This window comes from Emys orbicularis, chromosome 10, assembly GCF_028017835.1.
Source record: "Emys orbicularis isolate rEmyOrb1 chromosome 10, rEmyOrb1.hap1, whole genome shotgun sequence".
In the NCBI taxonomy this organism is placed as follows: domain Eukaryota; kingdom Metazoa; phylum Chordata; order Testudines; family Emydidae; genus Emys; species Emys orbicularis.
The window spans coordinates 78,140,889-78,154,923 of record NC_088692.1 but is presented as its reverse complement, the minus strand read 5'-3'; the positions used below and the strand labels follow the sequence as shown (position 1 = coordinate 78,154,923).

Here is a 14,035-nt window from a genome sequence, read left to right as displayed (position 1 = left end):
GAAGGAAATGAGCATGTGGCAGAAGCTCTGGGCATCATGAATAGGTTTGACTACTGCTTCCTTTTTTGAGTAGTTGGTGTGTGGCCAGAGAAATTGAGCCAGGAAAGGTTCTGAGGAAGCTTATTTTTTTGTATCCATCATAGCACCTTTAGGCCTGGTCCACACTAACCCCCCACTTCGAACTAAGGTTCGCAAATTCAGCTACGTTAATAACGTAGCTGAATTCGAAGTACCTTAGTTCGAACTTACCGCGGGTCTAGACGCGGCAGGCAGGCTCCCCCGTCGATGCCGCGTACCCCTCTCGCCGAGCTGGAGTACCGGCGTCGACGGCGGGCACTTCCGGGATCGATCCGGGATCGATTTATCGCGTCTAGACAAGACGCGATAAATCGATCCCAGAAGATCGATTGCTTACCGCCGGACCCGGAAGTAAGTGTAGACCTACCCTTATAGTTCTCCTCTTCAGGTGCTAAGCTCCAGTTGTACCTGCTCTAACACCCCATACCCTCCTGGGTGCTGAGAAGAGGAGAAATCCTACACCAAGGACACAGAACCCTCCAGAGCCAGAGAGTATTTGTGTCATTGAGTATTCATTATTCATACTCCTGCACATCTCTGCAGGCTAAGTGTTTGCTAAGCCATTCTTAGCACAATTCCTTTTCACACCGATTTATCTCAGAGCCCTAGAATCCAAGCCGACTCCTCCTACATGCATTAAGCCTGCTGCAGGAGGGAAACCGCCGACAGTTGAGACGATATAAGCCAAACCTTTTTTATTTAAAAAAAAAATGTACTGGATCTGATTACCTCTTCCTGTCCCACATCAACCAGTAGCAGTAGGGAAATACCCCATTGGTGTAGTCCACTTTCCTCTGCACCTCCCCTATCTGGCTCTTCATTGAGCTGCACCAGCCTCAAGTTCTGAAAACAAGCTCCAAAATCTGACTCCCCAAACAACTAGGAAAGGGGTGTGGGAAAACTGCAAAACCAAGTTCTAAAAAGGCCCCTTTTAACCTTAAAGAGAACTCCCAGTGAGAAGGAACTAGGAGGAAAATGCCATCCCCCTTCATTAAAAATTGCAGGCAGATGAACCTGACCTGGTCTATAAGCGGTAATTGGATAAACGTGCAAAAAGTTTGCTTGCCTATCCAAAGCTCACTCTGTGAACATTGAGTGAGGTAAGTATTGGGTTGGGAAAAACAGAAGAACAAGCTTCCTCGTGAGACTTCTGGTACTCTCTAGCTCTGGATGGGCCAGTAATGCTTCAAAGATATTTGTGGGGGCGGGGAAACATATTAGTGCTTCTGACTCTGGTGCATGTTAGACTGAGCTCCACCAAGATAGACATTTCTAGGGTCAGATTTTTAAAATAAAGGGCCCGTTGTTCAAAGGTTCTCACCACCCAACATGCTGAAAATCTGGCCAGAAGCCTCCCAATGGGAGCTGCTGAAAATCTGACCCTGAACTCTTTTGACATTTTGGCCCTAGAAAATTGAATAAGCTTTCGGAGCGTGGGGGGAGACTAATTAGCTAAATAAATAAATGCCCAGCCCCCAAGTCCAGCTGATGTACAATTAGTGCAGGACTTGGGAGTGGGACTGGAGAGAGAAAGGTGGCTCTGAGCTAAGTTACACCAGCCAGAGAGGTCCTTATAAGGGCAGCTGTCTGTTCCCTTTGTACTGCTAAAGTGGCATATGGGGGATGGATCTGACTCAAGCTTTGAAGTTAATTTCAGTTGGGGTAAACTGGCTGGGATCACAGGCCAGGATATAAGCTACAAGCCCGGGAGATTTCTCCACCACCACTATGGATGCACACACTACCCAACCATCCCAATTCAGATCAAGCCTGGATTCCTAGGGGCCTGGGAAAGTCTATATCTTATTTGAGTTTTCAGGAAAAAGTTATTTTATCCAAACTATTCCACTCAACTTCAACCTCAGTTAAAATAAATAAACCTTTGTTTAATGCCCAAGGGGACAGGTCAGGAGTGAAACCAAGTGCATATTGTTACAGGTTGACTCTTTGATCTCATGTGGGACATTAAATTCATTCCCCAGATTTAGGAGGAATCCTCCATAGGCTACTTTTGACCCAGTACACATTAGCAAACAGCTTCAGCTGAGAATCCGGTGTCCAAAGGGAAATGACTGCACAGTTTCTCTGCTAATTAGGACTTTGGGCAAAGAGACATGGAGTCTGGACACAGAGAAGAACATTAGTGAGAAGGGCAGCATCAGGGGAGACAATGTGGCAGCTTGCAAATTGCTGTGGAGGCCTAAGATCAGCAGCTGGGGAACACTGAGGCGTGGGGGGAAGGTACATGATAAGAAAAGAGACCTACACAGGCACCAAGAATAGAACTGAGCTGCAGCCACCTCTGCCTCTGGATGGAGAAAATAAAAAGCCAGTCGATGCATAAAGTTTCCTGGTTTTATGAGTGTTAAACCAGATAGAGCTAAATCCTGTACTTCTTACGCAGATGAAATTCCCATTGATTTTGGTGGGCATTTTACCTGAGTAAGGAGTGCAGAACCGAGCCCTTATAGATCAGCATGTTGTTATTTCAGATAGGCCTTTCAGTCCACTTGCACCATACCAACCACTGAGGAAGCAGAATCCTATTAGTCAAGGAGCTTTCAATTCAAAGAGACGCACAATACAATGCAGGTTCATACTGAGCCGACTGGACAAAAGTTGGACTTCCTACCAAACCATGCAGTTTGAGGGTTGATTAATATTGACTAGACTTCATGGGAAAATGAGGTTTTTAGGAGAGACTTAAAAGAGGAGAAAAGATAGGGATGGAGTTGCAGGCAAAAGGGGTAGCACAGAGGAAGGGATACCTGTGAAAACCTGAAGCTGTATCACCAGATGGAAAGGAAATGCACCAACTAGATGCTCCATTGTTCAGTAGCACCAAGGTGACAGAGAGAGAGAGACGACTCAAAACTGTTACAAATGCCTCCAATTTATACTAATGCTGATTCCAGCTGGTAACTCTATAAAGCTCACTGAGACTTTGCAGAATTTCGGCTATCATCACACTGGGAATGTATTCGCAGTGGAGAGGAAAGAAAGATGCAAGGAATCAGAGACATTCCATTGTGATTAGACTGTCCTTTAGGGTGTTTAAATCAAACTCTTTCCATTTCCCTACCCTAATCTAGCACTGGTCCCCTCATTACCCTTCGGAACGCTCTGCGACTGTCAGTGTGATAGCCGTCGTTTCTGCAGATCCTGCTATCTGAAGGAACCTTTCTGTGTCTCTCCACAAAAAATAACATTTAGTCAAAAACTGAATTTTCCATCCAAAAAATGTTGCAGCAAGCCCTGCCCAAGAGTGCTCTTCTCTGCAGAGAAGCCCTGTGTCTCTTGTCTTCCTTCCTAGGTCTCTCCTCATTCTCATCTATCCATTCCTCTTCAAGCCTGATCAGAAAGTTTCTCTTTCCCCCTCATTTCTACACCACTCAGATACCACAGTGAAGGGCATTAGATTAGATTTGATTAGATAGGAGACACCCGTACATAAGAAAATATGTCTAAGGGAAGCTCACCCTCCTGTGAATGGAAATGAACTGGGATGGAGGCAGATACACAGAAATGATCCTCTGGGACATAGGTTCTGCTCACCCACTTAACAGTTTAATATACAGTTAAACTGACTCATCTACATTAGGCTCCATCAGACCTGTTTTGTGAACTTCTCATTACAGTTGAGCTACTAAAAGGGTTGAAATCTAGTTCCCTGGGTGCTCGGTTTGGGAATGTCTCCATGCATGTTTGTCCTTTACATAAGTCTAATATTTTTGTATAAATAAACCTGCTCTCTGGAAACTGCAGACTAGGCTGCCTGGCAGAGGAGGTAATTCAAGTTGAGGTGCCAGGTTTGTCCTGGGCTGTGAGTACAGGAGCTGTGAGCACATTTGGCAGCTGATGGGCATGATTCCATTATATTGCTCTTGAGAAGCCCCGTTCTCATCAGCACATGGAAGGGCATGGACAGGGTCTGGAATCAGCTCCATCTAGCCATCCTCAGCCCCACGAGAGTGAATCAGCATGGGGAAAATGGGGAGGATCCTGAATGAACCCACCCTATGGAATAAGCTATGTTTGAATCCATCCCGGCTGCATAATGTCTGAAGGAAGGCTGTTCAGTGGTACTTACCTAGCATCCCTTTGTTTGAGCTGGACAAGCACATATCCTTCTCAGCACTGGGCAGAACAAAGCCAACCACAAACACCTCCACCCCATCCGCCATCAGTGCCAAGCCTAAAACAAAGAAGAGCATCCACTGGAAGCGCCCGTGGCCACACTCCTCGATGATGTTCTCATACTGGTGGGCAAGCTGTTCCTCATCCTCCATCCGCTCGGCTATGAGCTCAGCCTTGTCTCTAAACTCATCGGCCATGGCAGGGGCTTTCTTCTTCTGTTTGCCCTTAATGTCATCTGGGTGAGGGATGCCCTGGTACTCTCCTTCGTAGACCTCATCTTCCTCATCATGGCCTTCCGTGGCATCGCTCTGGGCATCCTCTTCTTGGGTCCCATCATGGTAATAGCCATCTGAAGGTGCATAGTTGCCGTCCTGATACCGGTAGTCATCTGACACCTGGTTCACCTCTCTAGCTATGTCCTTAGCCCCTTGATACAGATTTGCGTTGTTTCTATACCGATCATCCATTCTGAGTATATACTTCTACACACAGTATAGCGCGGTGTGTATAATCTTGAATATAGTTGCGTGTTTATTTATTTGTGCAATCTCTGCGACTAGCTACACAAACATAACTTCCCTCGGATCTGGAATCTGATGCACAGTGCACTGAGCTGGCTGTCAAATTTCAGGGGGGAGTTTCTTACAGGGTTTTTGGTAACGTTTCAGGTTTGAGCTAGAGACTTTGTTGACTTGCTTCTTTCAGTAGGAGGGAAGGTGTAGTTGGGACTGTTGACTGGAGATATGTGAGGGATCAGGAACTTTGTACAACCAGGAGCTAGGAAGACTTGGCAGGTTGCTCTTTTTTCTGATCCATTGTGCTGATGAAGGTCATGCCCTGAGAAAGAAAGAGAAACAGCGATGAGACAATATTGAATTGAGAGGAGAAAGGCAGTGAGTGAAATAGACAACATTGCTAACACACTCTTTTCTATCTGAAGGGTGAAAAAAGGAGATGGAACATTCAGAGACTGTTATTGCACCTTCTAACGGGAGGCATGTAAAGGCTATCAAATGGGTTGGAGACCATGATTACTCTACTGATGTCCCAACTTGTGGCTGACACTGTCTTGAATCAGAGTATGTCATTCCTAGAAGGCCGCAGCATTTGTTTCCATAGAGGACACCATGGTAATGAGTGGTGCTGATTGATCAATGCCTTTAAGTCACTAGAGCAGTGTTTCCCAAACTTGGGATGCCGCTTGTGTAGGGAAAGCCCCTGGTGGGCCGGGCCGGTTTGTTTACCTGCCCCGTCCGCAGGTCCGGCAGATCGCGGCTCCCACTGGCTGCAGTTCACTGCTCCAGGCCAATGGGAGCTGCTGGAAGCGGCGCAGGCTGAGGGACGCACTGGCTGCCGCTTCCAGCAGCTCCCATTGGCCTGCAGCGGCGAATTGCGGCCAGTGGGAGCCACGATCGGCCGGACCTGCGGACGCGGCAGGTAAACAAACCGGCCCGGCCCGCCAGGGGCTTTCCCTACACAAGCGGCGTCCCAAGTTTGGGAAACACTGCACTAGAGGAATGTCTGTCTGCCAACTTGGAGCCCAGCCTTCATGATATTTAGGCACTCGTCGTCATCTTAATGAAAGAAAAACGGAGCTTTGCTTTTTCTTTTTAAGCCAGATCGCAGATGTCATTTTATTATATGGATTTTTTTTTAAATGTATCCCCATCTGGACAAAAAGACCTGACAGATGCAGTGCATGCAGAGAGAAATTCTCCCACCCACCCAGGCCCCATTTATTCCATTTTGAGCAACCACTGTAGGAGACATTTTCTCAGTTAGCAACAAATGAAGTTAAGCTGGAATCATGACCCTCTTCGGAGAAAACGGAGTGAAGCCAAATCCTTTATAAACAACCTCAGATTTTGGACACCTGTACTCAATTATTTTTCAAGTGGATTTCAGCCAGTTGGCTCTCTTGTGCCTTTTCCTATTATTACACAGAGCTGAAAACAAGCTTTCTGAAAGAAGGCGTCAGTAAATAAATATACAGTACAATCATGCAATAAGAGCTACTATAGGTCAGATGTGGTATAAGATTGGTTTTCATTTGAAGCTTTCAGGTAGTAACCTAAATATGTAAAATATAAATGAACCATTAATTGACATATCTATATAATATGTAACCTGTGAGCACTATTATTTTGTGTGTGTATATGTATATATACACTTATGCACACTTTGTATTTGTGTGTGTACACATGCACACACATACATGTGTATGGCATGCAAAGGTGATAATCAACATAACAATGCAAACTCTGCACTTCAGAATATTACTCTCATCATGTGGGCACTGTGCAAATGCCATACAGCTGAAATTATGTACACACAATTCTGATAGGAAATGCAGTAAAACCAACATTGTCAAATGCTCTGAAGGGAGCCACTCATGTCACACGCTAGGAAAAGGCATTACGGTCAAAGTAGCATCAAAAATATCATTTGGATTAAAACAGAGTCTGCCTGTAGAGAAAGGTCTTTCTATACTATATTGAAAAGAATTCCCTTGAGCATGAATGGGGATCCTCCAAGCAGTTCCATGTGTTTATGCAAAGCCCTGTTTTGTTATGTTTACAACCGAATCAGGAGTTTCATGCAGAGTAAAACAGCTTTTGCTCCTTTTGCTCTGGTGTCCTGTAACAGATCTGCTTTCTAGCTCATCTAGAGGGCCACTCTTCAAACCTGCTTATGGAACCTACTAACTGTGGGAGGCACCAGCTTGCTGGTCATGCACACATAATCGGAAAGAGGCAGGTCCCAATATACAGTACTACAGTTACTACTGTTTCCAACAGAATTGCCATATTTGTGGTATGCCAAGCAAGATCTCCATTCAAACTACATTAACTTTGATCTATGATTCCCCTATAAGTGGCATCACAAGCCTTCCCGGCAGCAGGTAATAACCTCGTGGCACAGTAGATGTGCCAATAAGCCCCCTGTAACCGAGTCTCCACAAGTGCATAGGTATGTTTATACCCACTGGTCCCTGCTGACGCAAGAATCATCTCACCTCAGCCAGTCACTGTTGAACTAGTGGTTTGACTGTTGTGTCTTGCAACAAACCAGCTGCTCTGTATTAAGTGCTGTCATAACTATAAAGGGAAGGGTAACAGCTCTCCTGTGTACAGTACTATAAAATCCCTCCTGGCCAGAGACTCCAAAATCCTTTTACCTGTAAAGGGTTAAGAAGCTCGGGTAACCTGGCTGACACCTGACCCAAAGGACCAATAAGGGGACAAGATACTTTCAAATCTTGGGGGGGGGAAGGCTTTGGTGTGCTCTTTGTTTAAGGGGTTGTTCACTCTTGGGACTGAGAGGGACCAGACATCAATCCAGGTTCTCCCCATCTTTCTAAACAAGTCTCTCATATTTCAAACTTGTAAGTAAAAAGCCAGGCAAGGCGTCTTAGTTTTACTTTGTTTTCTCAACTTGTAAATGTACCTTTTACTAGAGTGTTTATCTTTGTTTGCTGTACTTTGAACCTAAGACAGAGGGGGGTCCTCTGAGCTCTTTAAGTTTGATTACCCTGTAAAGTTATTTTCCATACTGATTTTACAGAGATGATTTTTACCTTTTTCTTTAATTAAAAGCCTTCTTTTTAAGAACCTGATTGATTTTTCCTTGTTTTTAGATCCAAGGAGTTTGGATCTGTATTCACCAGGAGTTGGTGAAAGGAAGGAGGGGGGAAGGGTCAATTTCTCCTTGTTTTAAGATCCAAGGAGTTTGGATCTGTATTCACCAGGGAATTGGTGAAAAGTTTCTCAAAGCTTCCCAGGGAAGGGAATGGTGGCAGCGGACCAGAACTAAGCTGGTAATTAAGCTTAGAAGTCCTCATGCAGGCCCCCACACTTGTACCCTAAAGTTCAAAGTGGGGATACAGCCTTGACAAGTGCTGATAAAAGCTTGTCCCCACATTTAGTGCTGGAGAGTACGCTGTGGTGGATCATCCAGCAGGGTTATAAATTACCTGACCTACTAGTTTGCAAGCAGCCTTCATTTCTAGGATCCAGTGCTGTTTAAGGGATTGCGCTAGCATGGGGATAGAAGGGAAGGAGGGAGGGATGGGGGGCTGCCTACCCCAATCCACTCCGGGGGGAGGCAGAGCACACAGAATGCTCCCTGCTAGTACCTTCAAGGGTGTACACTGCTCCAAAGGGAGGAGGGAAGGAGGTGTGAGCATGGGCTTGCACACCTTCTTCATCAGCCAAGCTGGGGATGAACATGCTTCATTATCCTCAGGTACAAAACTCCCCATGGCACAGTTCTTCTGGGAGCTGCCTTAGGTGCAACCAGCTCTGCACTACTCCTGGTCAGGCACAATCCAGCCATTTATAGGGGCCACTGGCAGTGCAAGGAATAGAGAAAATAAGGATCTTTCGGCATGAAAGAGGCCAGGATGCTGAGCTCGGTCTTTCTGCTCCTTCTAACCAATGTGTGCAGTCTGCAGCATGTGTTTCGTTAAATGTATGGCATACACATAGGCCGCTTTCTCATTATGGGGCGGCGGGGTCAGTCTCTCTCCGTGGGCACTTTCAGAGCATCTATCTTTCCTTTAGCTCCCATGACATTTGTCGCTGCAGTAAGCACATTTCCTTTCTTTTGCTGAGTCACCCCATACATTTTCCATTAGGTTAAAAAGGCAGCCGGGGCATTTTCCAGGACTGTGAAAAAACAATCAATAAAAAAAAAAAAAAAAAAAGAGGCAAGCCAATCAAGTCAGAAAGATGAAGCAACTCTAGAGAACGGTGCAGTAAAGAGAAGCCTTTGCATTCACTCTGGATGTGTTTATATGCAAAGAAGTTAATACACTGACAGCCAGCGGAGGCATTTCACAGGTTTTACATCTTGCGTTTCATTGCTAAAGGGCCTCCAGCGTGGGTTAAAAAAAAACCCAGACTCCTTTGGAGTCTTAAAAAACCATCTCGCTTTTGAAATAACCTTTTCCATTATACAAAGGTTCACTCCAAGGGTGGATATTATTCTCTTCGAGGCAGTGAGAATTTAGCTCCATTGAGAATATTTTCTTCCAGAAAGAAGGGGGAAGGGTTTTTAAACGGGAACACTCTGTTCTGGTACAAAGAATCAGGAAGAACATTAGACCCTGCTGTTGAATTGTTCAAGTGGCATTTGTTGGCAGGTTATGTTTCAAAGTGACCTCAAGTCTCAGCCTGTCAAATCAAAGAAAGTGACCTGGGCAGTGTTTCCGTTGCCACTTTCTTTTCTGGAAACAAGATGTTGCTTCCTGCTGATTGTTGTAAAGGCGAACTGTAAAGCTTTCCTTGTAAATGAAATTATAATAATTAACAAACTTTTCAAGAGTCCAGATCAGCAACAGCCTTTAACATACCAAATCAGCAACAGGCCCAAGATGCCTGAATACCATTAAAAAGCTGGCCCTTTATACCAGCACCCATTGAACCCAGCAGTGAATTTTGCTACTGATGTAAATGGGAGTAGGATTGGGTCCTCAATGTGCACTGGCAATTTGGGAGTAGATTAAATATATGATGCCCCAATATCTTCTCTATCCTGACATTCATGGAAACCAGTAACTGGTCATTTATAATTTGTTAAAATTACAAAGATATACATTTGACAACAAAAAAGCTGGAAATCATTTCCTCCTTTCCTAAGATGCCACAACATGAGCTGAGGATTGTGTGTGTCACCCAGAATCACAGGTGACAGAGGAGCATCCAGGCCATCACCCTCCTGCCAGGTCAGGATTGTTCCCTACCGTATGGCACCACTTACCTCAAGGGCATTGTAAGGAATGCAGGAAAGTAATGCCGCTCTAGTGATATCATCGGCTGTTGAAGTGGGAACCATATAGTTCAGGTCTTGGCAGGTAAAAAGCTTTTCCGTTCATATTTATTCTGCAGAATGCAGGGCTATTGGCTGCACAGAGTCCGATCTGGATGGTAATGGCAGTGGCACATGGGTCATTATCTTACTCAACAGCTATACAACAGCCCCTGCCTTTGCCTTCACTTTGCTACTGTTCCACAGATTGCAGTCACACCCAGCAATTCCTAAGGCTACGTCCTCACTCCGGGGGGGTGGTGTCGATTTAAGATATGCAAATTCAGCTACTTTGCGTAGCTGAATTCGACGTATCGGAGCCAACTTACCCCGCTGTGAGGACGGCGGCAAATCGAACTCCGCGGCTCCCCCATCGACGGCGCTTACTCCTACCTCTGCTGGTGGGAGTACAAGCGTCGATTCGGGGATCGATTGTCGCGTCCCGACGAGACGCGATAATTCGACCCCCAAGAGATCGATTTCTACCCGCCAATTCAGGCGGGTAGTGTAGACGTAGCCTGAGACAGACCCACTAACTCTAGCAGCACACACGCTCCTCTCCTGGGGCATGGAGTAATGCAGCACCCACTCTTCCGGAGCAGGGAACTTCCGCTCTCTCCCTGCAGTTTGCACACCCTCCTGGGAGCAGGGAAATCTCTCTCCCTGCAGCCTGCAGGTTGTCCTCTCTCCCACACTCTTGCTGCCTCTCTCACACTGCAGCCTGCACAGTACTTTGTTAACAACTTCACTCTGCTGGAATGTGTAGTGAGCCAGCAGTTGGCTGTATTCCCCCTATGAATCCTCCTTTGTCACATGGTACTGGCCAGGCACTTTCATGACCAGTTACTGGTTTCCACGAATGTCAGGACAGAGAAGATACTGGGGCATCGTATATTTAATCTACTCCCAAATTGTCAGTGCGCACTGAGGACCCAATCCTACTCCCATTTACATCAGTAGCAAAATTCACCGCTGGGTTCAATGGGTGCTGGCTCTAGCCCCCGGTATTCTAAGCAGCTGCCTGTCTGGAGTCCTGTTAGCAGCTTCTTGTTTCACTCTGCCCCGGAGGAGATGCTGAGCAGTGAGACTGTTCCATGGGGGAAGGAGTAGTTGTCATTTCAGTGATTTATTGACTGCTCTCAGCTTAACCAGGGCAGCCCTTCAGTTATGCTGCACTGAGAGTCTTTCATGTCCAGCAGCAAACACATCATCCAAGCAAAGTTACAGGTAATTCTATCTTTTCCTTGGGACATGTCTACCAGTAACTTACCCTGCAATTGCCCAGTACTTACATGATACTTACCCTGGAATTACCCTCTGCCTCTGTACACTCTGTATTACTTACCTTTCAATTACCCCCTTGCTACTAGCTAACATATCTAGCCCTCTACATTAGGTTTTTCTATAGTACTCATCACCCAAGTATCTAAGCACTACCACAAGTTTAAATGCTACTTACCCTACAATTACTCCTCTTAGCAACCCCACTTACCATGTGTAGCGCCCCCTCTCCACCCAGTTACCTTCTTTAATGCCAAGCTGCTTACAGGTTTTTTGATGGATAGGTCTGGGTTCTTTTGGATCCCGCCACCCACTCAGCAGGGTGTATCTTCTTTATTTTTTCCTATGAATTTATTTGTTGGTGCCTCCACCCCCCTCGCTCCTTCCTGGCAGGGTCGCCAGGGCAGCTTGGGAGGAAAATTCTAACAACAGGGTAATCCCCGCTTACTTGCCAGATCGTTGGAAACTTCCAAGAAATAAGACAAACACATACAATATATAGAGCAGCTCCAGCGTGGGGAAGGAGTGTCTCTCCATAGTAGCTAGGAAGGGTTGTGAAAGGGGAAGAGGTGTCCTCTCCCCTCCCAGCTGGTGGGAGTTGAGAAAGCCGTAGGAGGCTGGGAGTTAGTACTAGTATCTTCAGTTTATTTGCTCCTGTTTTGGAACCTGGTTTTTACAATAAATTGAACCTTAGGGACCTTTACCTGGGATGTTATTTTCCCTCCAGTGCTGGAGCTGGGGGTGCTGCAACACCCCCTGGCTTGAAGTGGTTTCCAATATATACAGGGTTTACAGTTTGGTTCAATGGCTCTCAGCACCCCACTGTAAAAATTGTTCCAGCACCCCTGCTGGCCTGTGAATCTGCATTCCAGTGTACACCCCTCTGCTACACACTACTTACCATCTAAACATACTGCACAATAACCCTCTCTATATAGTCTATTTAGTATTTACACTCCAGTTACCTCCCCACCAAATACTATGTACCATCCAATTATCCTGACTCTACACAAAACGTATCCTTCATTAAATCCTGCCTCTGCATGCTATAATTTACTCTGAAATTACCCCTCCTCTACATACTACTTACTCTGCACTACATTACTGCACATCCAGGAGCTACTTTGTCTGTGGCCAAATATTGCCTGTTTATCCTGTGAGCAAGGTACCTTCTAATTTGTACTCTGCAACTCAAAATGTCAGCACAAATTCTTATCTATGTCACATTGATATAAGAGTAAATGGTAGTGGGACCTTTTCTGGGGGCTGTCCTGTTTGCTCTAGCCTCTTATTCACCAAAGCTCAGATGCTTCCCTCCCCACTTCATCATGTAGCCATAGGTTAAAGGAATAAGGTAGGTCTTGGGGTAATCCCTCTTGGCAGATTGCCAGGGAAGAAAGATTCAGGAGAGTATGGATGAGAATAGAATGGACAAGAAATCTGTAATTTCCCTGTCCCGGGAGCAGAGGAGCTGTAAAGCGTGTGTGTGTGTGTGTGTGTGTGTGTACATGCAAGCGCATGCACACTCTGGAGTGGGGGACAAGACCTGAGAGCAGGGCCGGCGCTTCCATTTAGGCTACCTAGGCGGTCGCCTAGGGCACCAGGATTTGGGGGGGCGGCATTTTGCCGCCATCGGCGGCAATTCGGCGGCGGGGGGTCCTTCCGCACTCTGGGTCTTCGGCGGCAATTCTGCGGCGGGTCCTTCACTCACTCCGGGACCCTCCGCCGAAGTGCCCCGAAGACCGGGAGCGCGGAAGGACCCCCCTGCCGCAGAATTGACGACGACGACCGGGAGCGCGGAAGGACCCCCGCCTAGGGCACCAAAAACCCTGGCGCCACTCCTGCCTGAGAGGAGAAATTCAGATCATTTCCCTTCTTTTCCCAGATAGGACGCAGGGAGTGAGATGCTAAGGGGCAGAGAGAGGGACTCAGAAATATTGTCATAGGATCTTTAGCAGGCACCAGCATAATCCCCAGAAACAGATGGTAGCTCAGTTTAGCATTCTGCCTGAAGGACAGCTCCTTCAGCAAAGCATCCGCCCCTTCCCCGCCCCCAGAGCTGTTTTCTGCTGACAGCATTGGGAAGGAGCCCAAATCCTACAGCAGCCATAAGGACACTGCATTCGCAGAGCAGGTTGTAAAACAAGCCTGGGAGGAAATTCTTCTCCTTGACTAGGAGAAGGGGAGCTGTGCCGTTATGTTTTTCTGATGTTCCAACCTGAATGTGAATATTAATGTGGATGCAATTAATGAATCCCTTTATATTAACCCGGGACCAGATTCTAAGAGATGCTGAAGACCCACATCTCCCATTGGACAATATCCTGGACTTCGGGGATCCTGGATTTAGAGGAGCATTATTGTGGTGGTAGCAGGGGACCTAAGTGGGACTGAGTGCTGTAGGTCTACGTACGTGTGACAGGAAGGATGGTCCAGCACTTGGGGGCATTAGCTTGAGGGCTGGATGGACCAAGTTCAATTCTCTACTCCGGCACAAACACCCTGGGGTGACTGTGAGCAATTCACTTAGACCCAGCTCCTCAAAGGCATTGAAATCAAGGGGCGTTAGGCTCCAAAATACCTTTGATCTGGGGCTTAGTGTCCCTGTGCCTCAGCTCCCCATTTGTAAAATGGAGATATTCGTACTTTGCTACCTCACAGCAGTGTTGTGAGGAGAAATGCATTATGAAGCTTGTGAGCATAGACCGTGAGGTATATGGGCCCATGGTGC

The 14,035-nt window shown here is 46.5% G+C and overlaps 1 protein-coding gene across 2 annotated transcripts in view; it reads right to left on the bottom strand.

Annotated features, from left to right (window-relative positions):
* Positions 1-4,682, bottom strand: part of SV2B (synaptic vesicle glycoprotein 2B) — a 44,363-nt gene extending 39,681 nt beyond the window's left edge. For both annotated transcript variants that reach the window (XM_065412160.1, XM_065412161.1), the window contains exon 1: positions 4,169-4,682. In XM_065412160.1, the coding sequence (XP_065268232.1) occupies positions 4,169-4,682 (514 nt within the window). The remainder of the gene's footprint in view (positions 1-4,168) is intronic.
* Positions 4,683-14,035: the final 9,353 nt, after the last annotated feature.